This window comes from Carcharodon carcharias, chromosome 2, assembly GCF_017639515.1.
Source record: "Carcharodon carcharias isolate sCarCar2 chromosome 2, sCarCar2.pri, whole genome shotgun sequence".
NCBI lineage: Eukaryota > Metazoa > Chordata > Chondrichthyes > Lamniformes > Lamnidae > Carcharodon > Carcharodon carcharias.
Genome location: NC_054468.1, coordinates 54,199,393 through 54,223,090, shown reverse-complemented (window position 1 = coordinate 54,223,090; position 23,698 = coordinate 54,199,393). Strand labels below are relative to the sequence as shown.

The window sequence follows — 23,698 nt, the reverse complement described above, 5'->3', positions numbered from 1 at the left end:
TGGCCTGTTCTCTAGTTGGTTCCTCAATGTAATGGTCCAGAAAACTATCCCATATACACTCCAGGAATTCCTCCTCTATGGTATTATTACTAATTTGATTTGCCCAATCTATACACAGATTAAAGTCACCCATAATTACAGATCTTCCTTTATTGCATGCGTCTCTAATTTCCTGTTTAATGCCATTCCCAACATCACCACTACAGTTTGGGGGTCTATTTACAACCCCCACTAACATTTTTTGCCCCTTAGTGTTTCTCAGCTCCACTCATACGGATTCCACATCATCAGAGCTAATATCTTTCCTCATTCTTGTGTTAATTTCCTCTTAACCAGCAATGCAATTCCACCGCCTTTTCCTTTTTATCTGTCCTTCCTAAATACTGAATACCCCTGGATGTTCAGTTCCCATCCCTGGTCACCCTGCAGCCATGTCTCCGTAATCCCGACTATATCATACCTGGTTACATCTATTTGCGTGGTTAATTCATCCACTTTATTGTGAATGCTCCTCGCGTTAAGGTGCAAAGCCTTAAGGCTTGTCTTTTTAACATTACTAGTCCCATTCCCACTATTTTTCAGAGGCCCTGTTTGATTCTTGTCTTGCCCGTGATTTCTCTGCCTATCACTTTTCTTATTTCAGTTTCTGTCTTTTGTTCTTGTCCTTGGTTCCCCCTCTGACTCCTTGCATAAGTTCCCATCCCCCTGCCATTTCAGTTTAAACCCTCCCGAACCACTCTAGCAAACAGTCCCCCGAGGACATCAGTCCCGATTCTGCCCAAGTGTAACCCCTCCAGTGTGTACTGGACCCACCTCCCCCAGAACTGGTCCCAATGTCCTAGGAATCTGAAACCCTCCTCCTCACACCATCTCTTCAGTCACGTATTAATCAGATATATCCTGCTATTTCTACTCTGACTAGCACATGGCACTGGTAGTAATCCTGAGATCACTGCCTTTGAGGTCCTACTTTTCAACTTACTTCCTAACTCCCTACATTCTGCTTTTAGGACCACATCCCTTTTCTTAACCTATGTCGTTTGTACCAATGTGTACCACGACCACTGGCTTTTCACCCTCCCCCTTCAGAATGTCCTGTAGCCGCTCTGAGACATCTATGACCCTCGTGCCAGGGAGGCAACATACCATCCTGGAGTCTCCTTTACGGCCACAGAAACACCTAGCTATTCCCCTTTCAACTGAATCCCCTATAACTATTGCATTCCCACACTTTTTACTCCTCCCCTGTGCAGCAGAGCCAACTGTGGTGCAACGAATTCAGCTGTTGCTTTCCCCTGAGAGGTCATTCCCCTCAACAATATCCAAAGTGGTATATCTGTTTTGCAGGGGAACAACCACAGGAGATTCCTGCACTATCTGCCTAGTCCTCTTGCTCTGCCTGGTGGTCACCCATTCCCTTCCTGCCTGTGGATTCTTAGCGTGTGGTGTACATGCTATCCACGATACTCTCAGCCTCACAGATGCTCCACAATGTCCCCAGCCGCCGCTCCAGCTCTGAAACCCATGCTTCCAGGAGCTGCAGCTGGATACACTTCACACACACATGCTGGCCTTGGGCACTGGGAATGTTCCCGGATTCCCACATACAGCAGGAGAAGCACACCACGGCTTTGAGCTCTCCTGCCATAACTTACCCCTTTAAATTAAATTAAATCTTTTGGAAGATACTTAGTATCAAATAATTTCAATTACTCTAGGGCCTTTCTTCCCTGATCCTCGTTGTTACAGGATATAGCCTTTACAAACGATGAACCACAAAATAAGACTTTAAAAACTATAAGCAATAAAAGTAGTAAATACTTACCCGACTGTACTCTCAGAAAACCACCAACTACCAGTTAAGAAAAAGCAAGTTGTTTAATTAGCATCCCTGATGTCACTCGATTCCCCAAGAAAACTTTGAGAGTAATCGGACTGCTGTCCTTCTGAAGCCTGGCCCTGCTTCACAGCACTGTCCCACAGGCCTAAATGCATTGTCATTTAGAGGCACCCAGAGAGAAAAGGAACTGAGAAGTTAACAATCAGGCGGATTATTTTTCTTTTGTCATTGAGCTAGTGGACCTTCAGCTTCCAGGACACTAGAGACTGGAAGCCCGACAACTGAAATACATTCTGACAGACACAGACATGGTCCAACTGTATGTGACTCCTGTCTAACAGCAGGAGTTGATTATACCTTGCTCAATTAGGGACGGATGACAAATAGTAGTCTAGTGAGTGACACTCATACCTGCTTCTGCAACTTTAACACAGCTCAATGTTATGTGGCTCTAAAAATGCACAGCATCAATTTGCCACATGTCTGTTGCCAATTCGCCACATGTGGTGAGCGTATTGGGCACGAGCGAGGCCACAGCTGAAGTATTGCATACACTTCTGGTCATCACATTATGAGAAGGGTGTGATCGCACTAGAAGGGGTATATAAATTTATGAGGTTGTTACTAAGACTGGAGAATTTGTGCGATGTGGAAAGATTGGATAGGCTGGGTTTGTCTTCTTTGGAACAGGGAAAGTTGAGGGAAGATTTAATTGAGGTGTATAATAATGAGGGACCTAGATAGGAAGGACCTATTTTCCTTAACAAAGAGGTCAAAAACCAGGGGACATAGATTTAAAGTAATTGGCAGAAGGATTAGAGGGGAGTTGGATAGGATTTTTTCACCCAGAGATTGCTGGAGTCTGAAATACAACTGGTGGTTGGCATACAAAATGGTGAAAACCAGTGTTAGGCCAGAGGATTGGGAATTTTTTTAGGAACCAGCAGCAGATGACTAAAAAGCTAATAAAGAGGGAGAAAATTGATTATAAAAGCAAACTGGAAAGAAATATAAAAACAAACAGCAAGAGCTTCCACTGGTATATAAAAAGAGTGGCTAAAGCGAGTGTGGGACCCTTGGAGGATGCGACTGGAGAATTGATAACGGGGAACAGGGAAACAGCATATAACTTACATCAATATTTTCATCAGTCTTCACAGGAGAGGACACTAAAAACATCCCAAAGATATCAAATAAGCAAGTAGCTAATGGGAGGAAAGATATTGTAACAGTCTCCATCACGAGGGGCAAAGAATTTGACAAACTAATAGGACTAAAGGCAGACAAGTCGCCTGCATCCAAAGGTTTTAAAGGAAGTGGCTGCAGATATAGTGGACACTTCAGTCAAAATATTCTAAAACTCACTGGATTCCGGGAGGGTCCTAGCAGATTAGATAGGGCCTCAATTATTTACTATCCATATTAATGACTTGGAGAAGGTGGCAGAGGGTAATGTATCAAAATTTGCCTATGATACAAAAATAGTTGGGAAGGCATGTTGTGATGAGAACATAAGGAATGTGCAAGGGGATATAGATCGGTTGAGTGAGTGGGCAAAAACTTGGCAGACAGAGTTTAATGTAGGAAAGTGTGAGGTCACGCACTTTAGCAGGAAGAATCAAAAGGTAGACTATTATTTAAATGTAGAGAGACTCCAAAAAAGTGCTGCACAGAGGGATCTGGGTATTCTTGTGCATGAAACACAAAAAAGTTAGCAGGCAGGTGCAGCAAGTAATTAAGAAGGCAAATGGAATTTTGGGCTGTATTGCTAAGGGGTTAGAGTTTAAAAATAGGGAAGTCTTGTTGCAACTGTACAGGGTGTTGGTGAGGCCATACCTGGAGTACTCTGTACAGTTTTGGTCCCCATATTTAAGAAAGGATATACTGGCATTGGAGGCAGTTCAAAAGAGATTCACTAGACTGATTCCTGGGATGAAGGGGTTGACTTCTCGAGAATGGCTAAACAGGTTAGGCCTTTATTCATTGGAGTTTAGAAGAATGAGGGGTGATCTTATTAAAACATACAAGATTCTGAGGGGCTTGACAGAGTAGACATTAAGAAGATGTTTCCACTAGTGGAGGAATTTCGAACTAGGGGACATAGTTACAGAATAAGGGGACACTCATTTAAAACTGAGATGCAAAGGAATTTCTTCTATCAGAGGGTAGTGAATGTCTGGAATTCTCTACCTCAGAGTTGTGGAGGCTAGATCACTGAAAGCATTTAGAGGGGAGGTATATAGATTTCTGAAATATCAGGGAGTTGAGGGCTATGAGGAGCTGGCACAAAAGGGGGGTTGAGGCCTGGGACAGATCAACCATGAATGGCGAGGCAGGCTTGAGGGGCTGAATGGCCTACTACTACTCCTATTTCTTATGAAAGGTAGAAGCAGAAACTCTCATTGTATTTAAAAAATACTTGCATATGCGTTTGAAGTGCTCTAACCAAGAAGGCTACAAAGCAAGAACAGGAAAGTGGGATTAGGCTTGATAACTCTTTTTCAGCTGGCACAGGCACAATGGGCCGAATGGCCACCTTCTGTGCTATAAATTTCTCTGTTTCTAATGAATGAATGTATAATGGCACTAAAGAGAGATAAATCCCCAGGACCAAATGGTTTCCATCACAGCATTTTAAAGGATGCCCTAACTATAATCCTCCAAGGTACTCTCAATTCGGAAACCATCCCTTTAGATTGGAAAATGGCACACATCACTCTGCTATTTAATTTATCCTAACATCTAGCCTAACATCTGTTGTCAGTACACTACTGGAGTGCTAAATTAGGGATAGGGTGGCTGAACACCTTGAAAGTTTTCAGCTGATCAGACAGAGCATGGATTTATAAAGGGCAATTCATGCCTGAAGAATCTGATTGAATTTTTTTCCAGAGGTTACTTAAGTAGTGGACAGGAGAATGTCTACTGATGTTATTTATATGGACTTCCAGAAGAGAAGACACTCATAAGAGACTGTTAACTAAAGCTAAAGCTCATGGAGTTCAAGGCAAGGCAGGGTCAAAATTATTTATTTATTTTTTGAGGGCTCTTCCTAAGATTTTATCAAGGGCTAATTTTTGATTTATGGGGGCTACGTTTTGATCTTCGGGGGCTCCTTTTTCATTCTCACTAACTCCTTTGTTAGGTGACACAATCATATGGTAAATTACCTTCTGTATTTGTGTTGATTTTTTATAAATGTTCCTTCCTTAGATACAAAAGGTAGCCACAAATACCAAAGACTACTTCTTGAGTTTTCTGCCCAAAGGCAGGTCTGATCCACTGCACCTTGATCTCCAGCATGAGTAAAACAAGGAGGCAGATCCCAAATCCACCCTTGTTGGATTGGGAATCAAACCCCGTGCTATTGGCACCAAAGTGATCCATACCAGTCGTCCAACCAACTGAGCCAACCTGACCCCAAGGAGCATGGGTTGCTGTGGCAACGTACACTTTCACATGCATGTTGTACTCTGGCGCTAAGTATAGTAATGGTAGAGGGTCCAATTACTTTCCATCACATGGCTGACCAAGAAGCTCTCCTGTTATTATCACCTGCCATTGGCACATGTTGGAAGGATTTGCATGTTGATACTCAACCTGTTTGGCCATGTTATGAGCACACTTGGCCATCAAGTCCTGGGGTTGAATAATACCGCCTCGCAGAGCGTATTATGGGGCATGGTGAAGTCAGATGCCATTTGGATGTAAGGTTCCTAATAATATGATAAATGGGCAGGTCAGAAAGTCGGGAACCCACCTGCGTTATTCAAAAAGTAATTGAAAACCCAATGAAGGCAATTAATTACCCATCTCCCTGCCAAAACACAGCCAGAAGACAATATCATGCCTTCAGGGTGAGATTCACAACAGGTGGGGAACCCGTTTTTCATGGGCAAGTTTGTTTGGGTGGGTTTGAAAATTGCAGCTGAGACCAGAGTCTCAGCTTTGCAGTTCAAACTCCACTGACTGCAGGGACTGCTCATTTGAGTGGGCAGAGCAACCTTTTGGATTTTTTTCATAAGGACGACTCTCCTCTGATTCAGAGGGCTCTTTTGATTGTACATTTTCCTGTCCTTTACCCAGGGGTGAGGCGTGAAAAGTATCTGAGTCAGATGGGGATTGTGGTCTCAGTCACTGACAGAACCTCCAACGAGAAGGGAAGGATTAGGAGGAAGAGGAGGGAAAGGAAGAAAGGAACACAGGGAGACTCAAGATGTTGTGGTTCATCACAAAGGGGACAGAGCACTGCCAGGATCTGAGGGTCAGGAGGAACCCAGAAAAACTCAGCAGAGGAGCAGACAAACTTATGTCACTTCAGTGTATACAGGCAGCGATTTAGTGATCTGCAACTGAGTGAGACTCAGTGCACAAGGAAACTCAGGCTTTCCGGGGGACTGTGACATCACTTTGTGAGATGCGCACAAGGAAAATATCATCCAACTGCCTTGGAGGAAGCTCTATAGAGTTCTTGCCACAGAAGGGGTTTAATGAAATCGCACCCCTCGTTTTCCCAGCTGCAATGAGAGTCCTGTAGCCTTATATCCAAACATTCTCCATCATCCCACATGAGAACACAATTCCTCCTGCCCTTCCGCAACTTTTGATTTCTTCCCTCAAACTTCAGATACAAGTCACACAGTCACAGCAACCAATAAGAACGTCAGCATGAAGGAATGTGAGTTCGGTGTTTATCACAAGCCTTCAAGGCATAACAGCATCAAAAAAAATTACCTCACCCATGTGCCCTTATTCGTGACTAACATGGATATTTACTAACATGTTTACAAGTGCTCTGGCGCAGTGTTCCCCGTCGCTTGCGGCTGCACTGGAGAGAGGTATCTGATCTGCCACCTCCCTTGCCCTGAATGACTTCAGCAGGCATCTTCTGTGCAGCTGTGGCCTTGAGCCACTCCAGGGAACTCTTACTGAGATGCGTGTGAGTCTGCAGTCACCATGGCAATGGCCGAAGCCTGTGTCAATGGCCGATGGACCGAGGAGATGCTGCCCCATCCCCCCCAATCAGAAATATCATGATAAGAACTTCCAGATGGAGGCAGTTGCTGGTCACCCTCACCACCAGAACCAGTTGGTCCTCCCAGCCAACTGATGAGGTTTCAGGAGCTGAGTGGGCAACCAAGCTTCCAGTTCCCCTGTCGCCCTGGGTCTGAGCCCTGAGATCAGAGCCAGGGCAACGGTGTGTAGGTCAGAGCACATCCCGATGACTGTGTCTGCAAAACAGAGTAGCTAAATTGAGCATGGGACTCTTGGAGGATGCAACTGGAGAATTGATAACGGGGAACAAGGAAATGGCAGATAATTTAAACAAATATTTTGCATCGGTCCTTACGGTAGAGGACACTATAAACATTCCAAAGATATCAGATAAGCAAGGAGCTAATGGGAGGAAAGATCTTGTAACAGTTTCTATCACGAGGAACAAAGTATTTGACAAACTAATGGGACTAAAGGCAGACAAGTCACCAGGACCTAATGGCCTGCATCCAAGGGTTTTAAAGGAATTGGCTGCAGAGATAGTGGAGGCATTGGTCAAAATATTCTAGTACTCACTGGATTCCGGGAGATCCCGGCAGATTGGAAAACTGGTAATGTGATGCCCTGGTTCAAGAAGGGAGGGAGAAAAAAAGCAGGAAACTATAGGCTAGTCAGCCTAATATCTGTCATTGGGAAAATCCTAGAGTCCTTTATTAAGGAAAAAATAGGACATATAGAAAAACTTAACACAATCAAACAGAGTCAATGTGGTTTTATGAAAGGGAAATCATGTTTGACAAATTTGCTAAAGTTCTTTGAGGATATAACAAGCAGAGTTAATAAAGGGGAAACCGATAAATATAGTGTATTTGGATTTCCAGAAGGCATTCAATAAGGTGTCACATAAAAAGTTATTGCACAAGATAAGAGTTCACTCACGGTATTCGAAGTAACGTACTAACATGGACTGAGGATTGGTTAACACACAGAAGACAAAGAGTCAGGATTAATGGGTCTTTTTCAGGTTGGAAAGATGTAACTAGTGAAGTGCCACAAGAATCAGTCCTCAATTATTTACGATCCATATTAATGACTTGGAGAAGGGGGCAGAGTATAATGTATCCAAATTTGCCTACAATAAAAAAAAAGGTGGGAAGGCATGTTGTGATGAGGACATAAGGAATCTGCAAGGGGATATAGATAGGTTGAGTGAGTGGGCAAAAGCTTGGCAGGTGGAGCTTAATGTAGGAAAGTATGAGGTCATGCACTTGGTAGGAAAATACGAAAGGCAGAGTATTATTTAAATGTAGAGAGACTCCAAAAAAGTGCAGCACAGAGGGGTATGGGTGCTCTTGAGCATGAAACACAAAAAAGTTAACATGGCAGGTGCAACAAGTAATTAAGAAGGCAAATGGAATTTTGGGCTGTATTGCTAAGGGGTTGGAGTTTAAAAATAAGGAAGTCTTGTTACAACTGTACAGGGTGTTGGTGAGGCCGCACCTGAAGTACTGTGTACAGTTTTGGTCCCCGTATTTAAGAAAGGATATATTGGCATTGGGGACAGTCCAACAGAGATTCACTGATTCCTGGGATGAAGGGGTTGACTTCTCAAGAATGGCTAAACAGGATAGGCCTTTATTCATTGAAGTTTCGAAGACTGAGGGGTGATCTTATTCAAACATACAAGATTTTGAAGGGCTTTACAGGGTAGAGGTTGAGAAGATGTTTCCACTTGTGGGAGAATCTCAAACTCGGGGACATAGGTACAGAATAAGGGGACACTCATTTAAAACTGAGGTGCAAAGAAATTTCTTCTCTCAGAGGGCAGTGAATGTTTGGAATTCTCTAAATCAGAGTTGTGGAGGCTAGATCACTGAAAGTGCTTAAGGAGGTGGTAAATAGCTTTTTAAAATATCAGGGAGTTGACACTGATGAGGAGCTGGCACGAAAGAGGAGTTGAGACCTGGGACAGATCAGCCATGACCTTATTGAATAGCGGGGCAGGCTTGAGGAGCCGAATGGCCTACTCCTGCTATTTCTTATGTTCTTAATGCACCCCGTTTGCCACTCCAGGACAGTTGCCAGTCTGTCTATTGAGGAAGCTTGGCGCTCCGAACAGTGGGTGATCACAGCACTCATGGCCTGGATGGACACTTCCACAGTCCAGGCCAGAGCATGCAACCCCTTTGGTATACCTGGAAAATCTTCACGGACCCCATACTGAACACCCAGCATCTGCTGCCTTACGGACAACTCCAGAGGCTCATCATACAAGTCAGAATCAGTCTTTGGAACACCTGGGACAATCTTCCGACTTCCCAAGGATTACTCCAGTGGACACCCTCCAGCAGCTGCAGGTGCAAATGTGCAGTGCCCTCATCAGTGTGTGCATGACCCCTGTCCAACACACTAAGCCCTTCCGAAGTGCCAGTATCTTTGATGGTGCTGAGTGCAGAGAGATGATGTGACGCTGCACCCTCCGAGGGTTCCTCGGAGTGGGAGGATGGAGGTTACTGGACAGCTTCTGGTGCAGCATGCGCTGAAGAGGCTTCTCCTGTAACAGAGATAAATCAGTAAGGGGATAGTTTGGTATCTAGTCACTTGATACAGCAGCCCTATCACATGATGCACATAAACTGGTCCGACATGAATGAATGAACTCCGCAGATACACTGAACCTTTGAAAAATGATCTGAAGTTTCTGATCATGAAGCTTGTCAAGGTTCCATTGTGTGAACTCTATTCACCAGACACACTGCATAATTCCTAACCTCCATTAAACCACCACTTGCCATCTTCTCTTATCACCAGTCTGATACTTTTGCCATCTTACCAGAACCAGAACCAGGCCTCCCTCCAATCCTGTCACTGCCTACACGCCTGGACGAGTCAGTTTCTAGTAGGACCAGCATTTGCTCCTCATAAGGAGTCAGGACTTCCAAGTTGGGTATACACTCGCTTGTATGGGCTCTCTCGTAGGCGTTGTGGGCTCACTCCTGAAAAGGCTTGACAGCATTTGCTAGTGAGGCCAAGTGCTGGACCAAGATTGCTCATACTGATGCCATACTCACCCTTACGGACCTCATGAGATCATTCAGCCTTTTGTGGCATGGGGCCAAGTCTTCCTTACCATAACAACACTGTTGACCTTGTCAGCCACCTTCTCCCATGCAGCACAAGTCTGCCTGGGCTTCTTCCTCTTTCCAGCGTTCAACTTGAGCTGGTCCCGTCTTTCATGCACTGCACACAGGAGGGCACCCAGAGCGGCCTCACTTAATCTAGGGGCAGCATTGCCCATTCTACAATGCCTCTCCCCTTGCTCCAATGGCACAGACATCTATGCCAAAAGGTGGGAGGCTGCTGATTTTGAGGATTAACATGGTTGATAGAGATTAACTCAAGTTTAAATAGACTTACCTGGCTGGACTGGAAAATTCACAAATCTTAATAATGTACAGTTTCTGCTTTTAAGTGCTCATCTAATGGGTCACCTAGCACTATGCCAGAACATGGTCACAGCCAACAGACTCCGAGACCAGACATCCCGCCAAGACATTCCTTGTGCAGGATGATGGTCTGTAATCTGCTGATGCTGCTAATTGGCAGCAATTAATGTATAATCGGGTGTGCACCAATGGCAGGCCTGGAAGTCGGAATGCTGCCAACTTCCAGGTGCGGAATCCACCGTTGATACGTGAGACTATTATTCAGCCCCTGGAGTGGGGCTTGAAGCCAGAGCTTCTGGCTCAGAGGCAGGGATGCTTCCCACTGCGCCACAAGACCTCCCCTCCAAAGACTATATAGATATTAAATCTTTTAACTTGGATTCCACGAATGCGTTTGTTAATTATAAATAAATCTCCCATACTCAGGTTTCAAAATGAAAATTCTAACCACTTGGCACAAGGTACTTATTGGGAACAAGTCTCATATCTGCATCCCATTTTAAAAATTCATTGTAAGCAATTAGTACTCTCCAGCATTCTTTGGTTTTATTCTTCTAATTTTAAGTTTCTTTCCCCTCAATACTTCTCTGTAAAGTGAATGCTAACAAACATGCCAGGATACTGACTTCCAAAGATCCAACTATGCAACAAGGGAAAAATACACAAATTAATTCTGCAGCACCAAGTTAGCCATCAGATAATGAATGGTTTAATTCACACATACTCCCACTTCAGTGATTTTTTTCCAAGCTAATGCACATTCTTGAGAAGAGTCATATTGGATTCAAAATGTTAACTCTGTTTTCTCTCTCTACGGATGCTGCCAGACCTGCTGAGTTTTCCCAGCGCTTTGTTTTTAATGCACATTCTCATATGATCATCGTGCTTTAATGAGACATGGATTAGGACTCCTTAGCACAGAAACTCCCTATTTACATTACAGACACATCCCACTTTTGAGGTGGTTAGCTTATTAACCATACTCCCCAATGCCATACTGAAAGTCTCTATGGAGAGAATTTTCCTCCCGTCAGGGGGGTTGGGTGGGACCGGGCGTGGGCGAACGCGCAGCCGATTGCCACCCTTGATCAGCTGTGCGCCGTAAATTTTGCATGGGTGTGCCAATTAAGGCCCACCCAGCGTGATGCGCACTCGGAAGCGCAGAGCACTCCTCATGCGGGGAGGGGAAGGAGGGAGAGTTGGGGCCTGCGGTCCTTTGCACATGCTTGCGTAAGAGTGCAGAAATCTCCCTGAGGCATGGAGCTGCCTCAGGTAGATTAGTGTGATTTTTAAAAAATTTTCAAAAGAAAATTTTAAGACATGTCCCCTCATGTGACAGTGTCACATGAGTTGAGACATGTCAATTAACTTTAATAAAAAAAGTTATTTAATTTATAAATCCTTCATGAAACTTCATCCCGCCTGCGGATGAGATTTCATGAGAAATGCGAAGGCCGCCTGGGCTCTTCACCTGCCTGCCAGCCTTAAGGTTGGACGGGCAGCTCAATTAATTACTTTAATTAGTTTTAAATGGCCTTAATAGGCCTTTGACAGTTTGGTGGGCGCACAGCCAACTCCGCATAACCAGCATCACCGCGCATCATTTTACGTGTCAGCCAGCAGGGCCCGCCCTCACTCACCGACCCGAAAATTCTGCTCTATAAGTCTAAATATAGACACAGACAGATTTATACTGGCTGCCCGAAATATCTTTAATAAATGTCCCCAGCCTGACAGACCAGATGAAACTATAATTTGGTTTCTACATTTAGTTTTCTCAAAAAAAATGACTTTGAATTCAATAATAAATTTTATCTCCAAATCAAAGGCATGACTATGGGTAAGAAATCTGCCCCAGATTCCAACCAGGCAGTTACTACCCTTTTTACTGCATTAATATAGAGAGAATACACAAAAAGATTCTACAGACATATCAGGCTGAATTTTCAGAGTTGGGATGGCTCAGGAACCTTATAAAAATGGTGGGCGGGTCCCAATTCTGGATTTCCAACCACATTCCCAGCTGTCCGATTTTCGGGGCTGCCTTTAAAAAGTGAGGACTTGTTCCTGTCAAAAGCCAGCACCTGGCAGTGTTGACTTGGCCGGCTCCATTGCAGAAATAGGCATGTCGTATGCCTCTACAATTTGTGTGGTGTCAGGTCAGGTTTTTAAGGAGTCATGGTTCAAGGCACCTCAGAGGAGTTGTGAATCCTAGTCTGCATGAGGATACCTTTAAAAGACAAATTCCAAAGGTCTACCTCATGCCCCCTATGCCAAGATAAGACACTCCACCTACCCCCTAGGGCCCCTCATATCCTGTGAAGCTATGACACTCCACCAACATCCCCCCATGACCCCTCATGCCCCATAGGCCAAGCTATGGCACTTCCATGCTGATTAGTGCTATACAGTGTATGGTGGATTAATGAACTCTATAGTGATAGTAGGGAGTGTAAAAAAAGCTTTAAAAAGTAATTCATTCATTATTTTCCACTATGTTAAAAATAATAATTTCACTACAAGGCAATAAAAGTGTCAATCATCTGGACACTTTAAAGTGTCAATAGCAGAAACCATACCCTTGAAATTGTCGCTGGACTAATAATCCAGAGACCCAGGATAATGCTCTGGGGACCTGGGTTCGAATCCTGCCATGGCAGATGGTGGAATTTAAAGTCTAATAACGACAAAAAACCATTATCAATTGTCGTAAAAACCCATCTGGTTCACTAGTGTCCTTTAGGGAAGGAAATCTGCTGCCCTTACCTGATGTGGCCATGTGACTCCAGACTCACAGTAATATGGTTGACTCTTAAATGCCCTCTGAACAAGAGCAATTGGGATGGGCAATAAATGCTGGTCTAGCCAGCGACTCCCACATCCCATGAATGAATTAAAAAGCCATTTAACCTTGTGTAAACAAACACTGTAAAATTGAACATAGAGATCAGAGCATCAGAGCTGTCAATCAAGCAACATTTTCTCTTGCAGCTGTTTCAACAAGAGTAATGGTCAGGGGATGGGGCATTCTGTGGGGGTGGGGAAGTCCCATGGGGGGTCATGGGGGCGGGGGGGGGGGGGTCATGGGAGGTGAACTGGAGTGTAGTCGGTACAAAAGTTAGTCAGAAACTAACTAATTTTAATTCTTCTAACTTTTTCAGGGTAACTATTGCTGTATGAGCCAAGCCTCATTATGTATTAACATACAGCACAATGACCCAACAAATAAAGTGGTTAAGAATAATTTTGAAAAGTTAAAAGGGGCTGGGGGTCCCTTGGAGGATGAGACTGAGGAGTTAATAGCGGGGAATGCAGAAATGGCAGAGACGCTTAATCAATATTTTGCCTCCGTTTTCACAGTGCAGGACACTAGTACCACCCCAATAGTAACAGGTAGTGCAGTGGATATAGAGAAGGAGGAACTTAGAACAATCACCATCATTAGAGAAAAAGCACTGAGTAAGCTATTGGGATTAAAGGGTGACAAGTCCCCAGGACCTGACAGCCTACATCCCAGAGTCTTAAAGGAAGTGGCAGTGGAGATAATGGATGCATTGGCTATAATAGTCCAAAATTCCCTGGATTCTGGAAAGGTTCCAGTGGATTGGAAAAATACTAATATAATGCCCTTATTCAAAAAATGGGGGGGGTGGCAGAAAGTAGGAAACTATAGACCAGTTAGTTTAACGTCTGTCATTGGGAAATTGTTGGGACCCAACATTAAGGAAGTAGTAATGGGGCATTTGGAAAGTCAAAATGCAATCCATCAGAGTCAGCATGGTTTTATGAAGAGTAAATCGTGTTTGACTAATTTGCTAGAGTTCTTTGACAACGTGACAAGCAAAGTGGATAATGGGGATGGTGTAGATGTAGTATATCTGGACTTCCAGAAGACCTTTGATAAGGTAACGCACAAAAGATTAATACACATGATAAGATCACACGGAGTTAGGGGTAATATATTAGATTGGACGGAGGAGTGGCTAACCAATAGAAAGCAGAATGTCAGGATAAATGGGTCCTCATCCCAACCCTCATCTCCCCTACTCACTCACTCAGCAACACCAATTCCCAATCCTCAGAGTCTCTCTCACACCCCTCGGAGTCTGCATCTCTCACCCCATCAGAGTCTGTCTCTCCTTCTCTCTCTCTCACCTCCTCGAAGTCTGTCTCACTCTCTCATACCCCTTTGAAGATTGTGTGTGTCTCTCTCCCTCTTTCTCACGCCCTCCTGGAAGTCTCTCTCACTGCCTCAGAGTCTGTGTCTCTCTATCTCACTCTCTTACTCCCTCGATGTCTGTGTCTTTCTCCTTCACTCTCTGACCTCCTTAGAGTTTGTCTCTCTCTCTCTCCCTTGGAGTCAGTGTCTCTCTCTCTCACCTCCTTGGATTCTATCTGTGTCTCTCTCACCCCTTTGGTGTCTGTGGGCTGAAAGGAGTGGTAATCACCACTAGATTGTCACTCTGCTCCTATTTTTTTAACCTTGCACTGGAACTCTGCACTTCTGGCCCAAAATTCCGAACCAGGCCTCTTCATAAATGTGCAGTGTGCCCAGGAGGCCTGCTGTGTAGGGTAGACTTATCAGCGGAAGCTAAGTCACGCCCCCTTTCTATGGCACTAGCTGCCGTATTTTGCTGAGTCTTCATTTAGTAACACACTGAAAAGCTTTGAGGCATTTTATTAACCTTTCACTGTATTAGTGAAAGAGTGTAAGTTAAATGGGTAGGATGGGTGGGGTGAGTAGGGCGCCAGCTGGGTAGGGTGGTAGGTAGGTGGCAAGGTGTGTAGGGTCACATGGTGGCAGGGTGCCAGCTGGGTAGAGTGGCAGGATGGGTAAGGTGATCAGGTCAGGTCAAGTCAGATCGGGGTGAGGAGTTGGAAGGTTAGGGCAAGTTGGAAGGTCGGGGGAATCCAAGGGTCGGGTGAAGTCAGAGTATCAGGGGGTTTCAGAGGGTCTGGGGTGGGTTGGAGGGTTGGGGGAGTCAGAAGGTCGATGGCATTCTGAGGGTCGGGGAGTTAGTCACTGGTTCTGAGGGGGGCGTCAGGGAGTCAGTCCGTTGGGGGGAAAAGTAGGTCGGGTTGAGGGTTAGTGGCGCGCGCGGGGGGGGGGGGGGAGGAGGAGAGTTGGTCAGTGAGAGTGAATATGCATAGTTACCCAGGAGTTTGAACAGGTAAGTTAGAACCCTCTGAAGTCTCCAGTTCTAGCTCAGAGTTAGAGACTTTCTTGGAGGTTTCCGGACGCAGGGGAAGTCAAAACATCCTGGGCAATTCCCACATTGTCAGTGCGTCGGGACATCCGAGAGCGCATCTTGCAGGATACAACAACCTGGAAATCAGAAGTTCTGGGCCTGTGCTTGTCTCTCTCTCACCCCCTCAGAGTGCTTCCCCACCACCACTCCAGCTTATGCACTCAAACCCTGTAGCCAGCTCCTCTGCACCGGGATGGCGCCACCGCTGGATCAATTGAGGCTGCTGATTGTAGTTCTGGGACCACTGGGACAGGGAAGTTGTGGCTGGCACTGGAGCTGGCCAACTTGATACAGTCACCAGGAGGTCAGGGATCAGCAGCTAGTGTGACGGGTTCTGAGGAATCTGGCTGCCATTCCCTTTCTCGGTCTGTTCGGTAGCAATGGCTCTGGGTTCAGTATAATGGGCCCCTGCGGTGAGAGTGGCTGAGCTCTCAGTTACTACCTCCCTGGCCGGGTTATCTGTGGTCAGGGTCTGAGATACTGTTTTTCAACATGTTTGCATTATGTGCTGCCGCTCACTTTCCTACTGCTCCCTTCCAGTGTTTCTCTCCCGCGTTTGCTGCTGATAGGCTCAACTGCATTCCACTGGTGAGCCTATCAACACCAAGCATGGAGAGAAACAACCTGTGGTTGGAGGAGCAGCTCCTCCAGTTTCTGTCACTTCTACGTACGGGGATGACTTTTCTCTCATTGATCGTGAATTCACCCCCAACCCCACCCTGTATATTTCAAATCCTGAGGCAAATTATTAACCTGGTTAGGAAATTGGCTGAGCAGCCGCAGACAGAGAGTAAGGACAATGGGAGGTACTCTATTTGGCACGAATCGACTTGTGATATCCCACAAGCAGCTGTGTTGGGGCCTCAACAATTCATTGTTTTTTATTAATGATTTAGATGATGAGACAGAGAGACATGTATCCAATCTTGTCAATGACATAGATAGGTATCATGGTAAGCAGTGTAGATGGAAGTGTAAAATTACAAAGAGATATTGATAGGTTAAGTAAATGGGCAAAATTGTGGCAAATTGGATTCCAATATAAGCAAATGTGCCTCTATCAGGCTCCTTGGATATAAAAGATAGAACAGAGTAGTGCATAAATGATGAAAACTTAGAAACAGTGGAGATCCAAAAAAACTTAAGGGTGCAGGTACATAGATCATTAAAATGTTACGAACGTACAGATAATAATCAAGAAAGGTTAATGGAAGGCTGGCCTTTATATCTACAGGAATAGAGTACAAGCGGGTAGAAATCACTTTTCAACTATACAAAGCCCTGGTTACGAACATACGAAACAGGGGCAGAAGAGGCCATTTGGCCTCTCAAACCTGCTCCACCATTCAATAAGATCATGGCTCATCCTGTTTGTGTTTCAAGTTTCACATTCCCATCTACCCGCGATAACCTTTGATTCCCTTCCCTAACAAGAATCTGTCTACCTCTGCCTTAAAAATATTCAATGACCCCGCCTCCGCCACCTTCTCAGGCAAAGGGTTCCAAAGTCACACAATCCTCAGAGAAAAAAATTCTTCTCATCTCTGTCCTACAAGGATGACCCCTAATTTTAAAACAGTGCCCCCTGGTTCTGGACTCACCCACAAGAGGAAACATCATTTCTACATCCACCTTGTCAAGACCATTCAAGATCTTATGTACTTCAATCAAATCACCCCTCACTCTTCTAAACTCCAGTGGAAACAAAGCCAGTCTGTCCAACCTATCCTCATAAGACAACCTGCTCATTCCAGGTATCAATCTAGTAAACATCCTCTGAATCGCTTCCAATGCATTTACATCCTCCCTTAAATAAGGAGATCAAAATTGCACACAGTATTCGAGATGCGGTCTCACCAATGCTCTGTATAACTGAAACATAACATCCTTACTTATATGTTCAATTACTCTCGTAATAAAGGATAGCATTCCATTAGCCTTCTTGATTACATGCTGTACCTGCATACTAACTTTTTATGACTCATGCATGGGAACACCTAGGTCCCTCTGCACCTTGGAATTCTGCAGTCATTCTCCATTTAAGTTATACTCTGCTGTTTTATTCTTCCTGCCAAAGTGAACAACTTCACATTTTCCCACATTCCATCTGCCACATTACACACCACATCTGAAGTACTGTGTTCAGTTCTGGGCACCAAACCTCTGAAAGGATGTACTGTATTGACCTTGGAGGGAGTGTAGATTTACCAGAATGATACCTGAATTCCAAGGGTTAAATTAAGAGAGATTACACAAACTGGGGTTGTATTCCCTGAATCTAGAAGGTTAAGGGGTAATTTGATCGAAGTTTTCAAGATATTACGGGGAACAGATAGAGTAGACGGAGATAAACTTTTTTCTGCTGGTTGAGGAGTTTAGACCTCAGGGGCACAGTTTAAAAATTAGGTCCAGACGTTTTAGGAACATAATTAGGAAAAACTTCTACATACCAATGGCGGTAAAATTTGGAACACTTTTCTGAAAATGCCAATTGATGCTAAACCAATTGTTAATTTTAAATCTGAGATTGAATAAGGGATATGGGACAAAGGCGGGTATATGAAGTTAGGGTTGCTGATCTCCTTGAATATTGGAACTTGCTTGAGGGAATACATGGCCTACTCCTGTTCCTACTTTCCCATGTTCTTATGGACGGACCAAATGGCCCTTTTCATTCGTACCTACCAAGATCTTGTGAAACAAGAGGATATTTTACAAATCAATGTTATGCATCTAAGCTTGCATCACTGTCATTAAACAATGTGGGATCCACGCTAAAGTAAACAGAATATGTGCTTTGTTATATAAACAATACTCATTTATTCCTTGAACCTTTGACCGGGTATAGTTGAGCTTAGTTGAAGAAAAATGGTGTCACCATTATAGTGATATTGCAATGGCATCAACTAAAAGCAGCTGAACAGGGAACTAAAATGAGCCAAAGGTTGCTGAGCAAATTTAAACAAAGATTAGTATCTTTGAAACCTTATAAATATCTTTAATTGCTTGAATAGAAAACAAGTATTTTTCATTATTTATAAACCATTCTATTATTTTTGAGTGATGTTAGAAAACCCAAAGAATACTCCACCAAAAACAATGCTACAGAAATTGGTATCTTTGACCTGATGCATGTTTTATGTGTTTTATTATCTTAGCAAACAGAACCATTTCATAAATTTATCACTTGGGGAAGTCTATTAATACAATGGAAGACTTTAGGTTAGATCACCTCATTGATCTAGAATTCCCAAATTAATTCATTATATGAAAATGTTAAAATGGCAGTTGGGAGATTCTGATCTCTGTTCTTGTTGAACTAATCTCCACAATTTACCCTACATAATTCTATAAGCAATTACAAGTATTATGTGTCATCACAATTTTGATTGTCTTTTCCAGAGCATTTAGTTGTTATTGATCCAGGAATCAAGGTTAGTCTTTCATTAAAAAACTCTGAAATCACTCATCCCAAACAACACTGTAAAAAACTGTGAGTAATTCACATATGTGGGACTGGATTCTCTTTTGGGCAGAATAAAGGCAAGATGGGAGTGCTGTTAGCTCTTCCTTTTCCTGTCTTAGACCGATTTCCCTTGACAGGGTCAAGATGTGGAGAGCAATACTGCCTGAATTCCCGCTTGCTAGAGGGAGCCCACTTCTACCATCTGGGTGGTGAAGCAACTGAAGCAGCAGAACAGCTAAAGAGCAGAAAATATCCAAACAAAGTATATCCCCACAGTTTTGTGGGTCACAATCTAGAAATGTAGATGTTTGAGGTGAAATGCAGGGAGAGTTGATCTCTATTAGGCACTTTCCCTACATTAAAAGATTTCTGCAACTTTACAATTATTCTAGGCTTACCACCATCTTTCACCAAGCAGTCCAGAGAGCAGCAGTAACTGGGGTGGATGGACGGAAGTGGGGACCAATGCCGCACTAATTTTTTTTTCCCTTGTGCATGCCTTGTTCATTTGAATAAGTGAAAACTTTATTTTTTTTTTGCACAAGATATCTTAAAGGGAGCAATTTGTATGCAGCCTATATGGTATCTTCTGGGTTGTTGCATGGCCACCTGTCTGTATCCACTTCACTTCCTGTTTCCTGTTACTAAGCCCCCAATTTCGAGCAAGTCAGCAGAAGAAAATCCATCACCCTGATCCCCTAACTGGGGAATATATGTGCGATAGTGGTCAGAAGACATCATATAGAGAAATAAAAATATGTGCAGCAAAAGAAAGGATGAGATTCCCTTCAGGAACTGGATTTAAATTCAGACTAAAGAGATGAGGAAGGTCGAATTACTAATGTGATAGAATCTGTGGTTTCAAGCCGTTTATTTTTTGAGATACACCCTAATTAAAACCTGAACCTCCCAATTTGTAAGGAAATTAAAACTGAAACTGCAATTGAAAACAAAAACTTCTAGGGAGACTGAACCTGGTTGAAAGCATATAAAAGGACACAGATCAATCAAACTCAGTGGAAATTGATTGGTCCAGTGCTACAGGACAGGCAAGCTGAAAAAGAAAGAGGCTAGATCCAGAAGCTGAGAACAAGCAAATACATGGCTGCTGCAGCTGTTTCTGTTACGTGAAGGTGACTTTGGTGGATCTATGTCATCTAGACCAAGTTGGGGAGGTTCTGCAGACATGTGCCATTTTTGGTGAAGACCGTGCTTGCTGAAACAGGTTGGTTGTGCCCTGCTGTTGGCTGGGGATCAGGCTAGTTCCTAGAAGGAGAGGGGCTGAAATTCTCTGCAAGGAAGAGAAAGTTCTTAAGGATTTTTGTAACTGAGGTTGATGACTGAACTGGAATGATCTGCTGAGCCAATTTGTAACATATGTCTTAGTTTTATCTGTCATTTAATGTGTAATTTATAGTTTTTAATCAACCATAATTTGTCTGTGAATTCATGTTTAAATTATTGATTCTAGGTTTTAGCACACGGATAGTTAGCTAAGATAGCATTTAGTGTTTGCTTTATTTGACTATTATGTAGTAAAAATCCTGTTTTCAATCCTGGAATCTAGTGACTTCATAACTGCGATTTCAGATTTCTTTTTCTTTAAAAAGTTACTGATCTCTACTGAGATCGTAACACTATGCTGATCATATTGCTACTTAACTCCCTGAGCAGAACTATAATAAATTCTTGAACTTGTCAGAATTATCTCCACAGAATAGTTTCTACTGTTGTGAACAGTTATGCATGTCTTGCTCAGTCTTACAAAAATGTTCACACTACTTAATTAAATTAAAATTTAAGAAGACCTGAGTTTGAACTTTCTTGTGCTGAGTTGCAACAGAGGCCTGGAGAGGTGGTACACGCATGTTTCCTGGATAAATGCAATGGGTGCATGAAAATTGCAGTGCTCTCTTTAAAATGACAGTTTCAGTCTGTGCACCAGCAATGACCATTTACAGCATTTCACCAGGATTCATGGTGTCATGATGCCTGATCTGGCCACAGACGTCACAAGGGTGCTGGAAGCAGAAACAATCAATGATCTCAAGGAAATTGGATGGGCACTTGAAGGAAATAAACCTGCAGATCTACAGGGATTGCCTGGGGGAGTGGGACTGCCTGGATTGCTCTGCAATGATATAGCGTGGACTTGATGGGCTGATTGGCCATCTGCTGTGCCATAAATGACTCTATGGAACATGTTTGGATCGTTCGGTTGATTCTCTAATAACTTCACTGCTAATGTAATCACCCTTTTATCATATTTTTCAAGGATTACATCAAGAGCAGAAGCACCTGCACCAAACAGCCAGACCAGGCATCAAGGTATGCCACCAAGCATGGAATCATGGATTCTAACAGCACCGAAGAAGGCCATTTATTATGCCTGTGTTGCTCTTTAAAGTAGGAAAATACACAGATCTTTATACGGTATATTTAAACCTCCAAGGCCTTCTGGGTGGAAATGAAGTCAGAAGGCTCCCAATTAGGCATACAAGCAAGGAATATCACTCATACCAACTGGAAAGAGAAGGCAGTGTATCATTCCTGATATTACCAGGATAGCAGACCTGGGCCAAAAGAAGTTCAAAGACCACACTGGGGCGGCAAGATAATATGCAGGACATTCTTCTGTTTCTTCCATGCCCACCTTGGCCACCACTATAGTCTTCATCCTCTTAAAGGAACAGCTATACAACTAACCCTTCACAATGCACACTGATTATGGGAGGGCTCAAATTCAGTGTTGATGGAAATCCTGGTGAAATGTTATAAATGGTCCCTATCTGTTTGTCTAAACTATGGCCTGAATTTTTCCCTCATCGGGTGGGCTTGGCGGGAGTGGGCGGTCCCGGAGCCGACTGCCACCCGCAATCAGCTCCGCACCACCATTTTTACGCAGGTGGGCCAATTAAGGCCTGTCCTGTGTAATACGTGAGCGATAGCGCACGAAAAGCACTTCAATTTCCCTGAGGCACAGAGCTACCTTAGGGAGATTGAAGTGCTTTTGAAATAAATAAATAAATTGAATAAAAATTTGATGGGACATGTTTTTATATTTTAGAAACATTTTTTATTCAATTTGTTAAAGCTTTAAGAAGCCTCATCCTACTCGTGGATGAGGTTTCCTAAAAAACATAAAGGCCGCTTGGCCTTTTTGCCTGCTCGCCAACCATTAGGTTGGACAAAGTGTCCCTTTCACATTTGCCAAAACAAGAATATTCAGAGTGGGAGAAACATAAGAAAACCATGATAGGCTCTAAGCAACAAAAAAAAGTGGCAAGGGAAAGATGAGGAGAGATAAGTAATGGGTCAAGGAAAAGTTAAGCCCAAACATTATCTCGTAAGCCATGAGTATAGGAAGCCCTCAATAATAGTTTCATTTTTATTGCCACTATTCCAAAGCATTGTTCTGTTGTTAAGGGTATCATGAAGTAAATCAAACATTCCTGAGCTCCTAATTTGGAGCCATACTTGAAGAGTGCAAGCCAGAGACAGAACTGCAACACTATTGTGCCATTTCTCTGGCTTGTACTTTTTAGCCTGGCTCCTCTTTTGGAGCGCAATCTCTAAATTTCTGATGATGCTCTAACCCACTGTTGGCATTGCAACAGGAGAAAATAAAACAATAATGAAATCTTAATAATAAAACAAAATAGTAAGTACCTCTAATGCAGTTCTGAATCGCCCTGCTGCTACTGAATATTTCTTCTGGTGGTAGTAAAAACTTGCATCCTTTAAAGCTTTAGCAAGCCATTTATCCATCTGGGGTGCTAAATTCAAAGCACAGGAAGTCATAGATTCTTCTAATTTGCTGGTTTCACATGCTGATTGAGAACTTCTGTAATCTTGGGATTCTATAAATTCATACATTATTTGTTGTTCATCAACATAAACCAATTTCATTTCAACATCCATTACACTTTTTAAGGGCACACGAGTGAGAGACTGAACTACTGGTGGATCTTGATGTTCTACTATTTTCAATTCTTTTTTGTTGGCACATTTTTCTTCATTTTCTAGTTTTCTTTTGATCCCTAAGCTGTCTAACGTATTCTTTCTCTTTAGCTTGACCTTCCTTGTATGCGTCATCCTCTGGTTTAAATAGGATTCTGGTTTTCTGCTACATGCTTTGCCATTCCCATTAGGAGATCTTGGATAATCTGTTGCATCATCTGATATAGTGTTTTGAGATATCTTAAAAGTATCTATTTCTTCCTCAATTTTAGTATTGAAAGCCACATTCTGTTTGCCATCTGAATTTTTCATAATTGTAGAAGCCATATCCAAACATTGATACCTAAATAAAAGATACAAAATATGAATGGTTAAAATTTACACTGAAATGCATACACATTTTGTCACACCATTGTATGTTTCTAAAATTTTAGTCCACTTAGAAATTTCTTAATTTTGTAATATATTGGCTCTCATATTGCAATAACAACTTTCATTTATGCATTTAGAGAAAAATTCAAAGACACTTCATACTGGCAGAAGGAAAAATGGCCACTGAGCCAAAGGAGACTTTAGGAGCAGTGACCAAAAGATGGCTCAAAGATGTAGTTTTAAAGAAAGGTCTAAAATGGAAAGAAAGAGGTAGAGGGGTTCAGATAGGAAATCCCAGAAGTTGGGGCCTAAGCAATTGAGAGTATGGCTGCTAATGGCAGGTGAATGGAGGGGGTGGGGAATGAACAAA

The 23,698-nt window shown here is 43.2% G+C and overlaps 1 protein-coding gene across 1 annotated transcript in view; it reads right to left on the bottom strand.

Annotated features, from left to right (window-relative positions):
• The window catches only part of LOC121287374 (spermatogenesis-associated protein 16-like), a 216,080-nt gene extending 192,797 nt beyond the window's left edge, over positions 1-23,283 (bottom strand). The window contains exon 1 of the mRNA XM_041205187.1: positions 22,666-23,283. Coding sequence (XP_041061121.1) covers positions 22,666-23,283 — 618 coding nt within the window. The remainder of the gene's footprint in view (positions 1-22,665) is intronic.
• Positions 23,284-23,698: the final 415 nt, after the last annotated feature.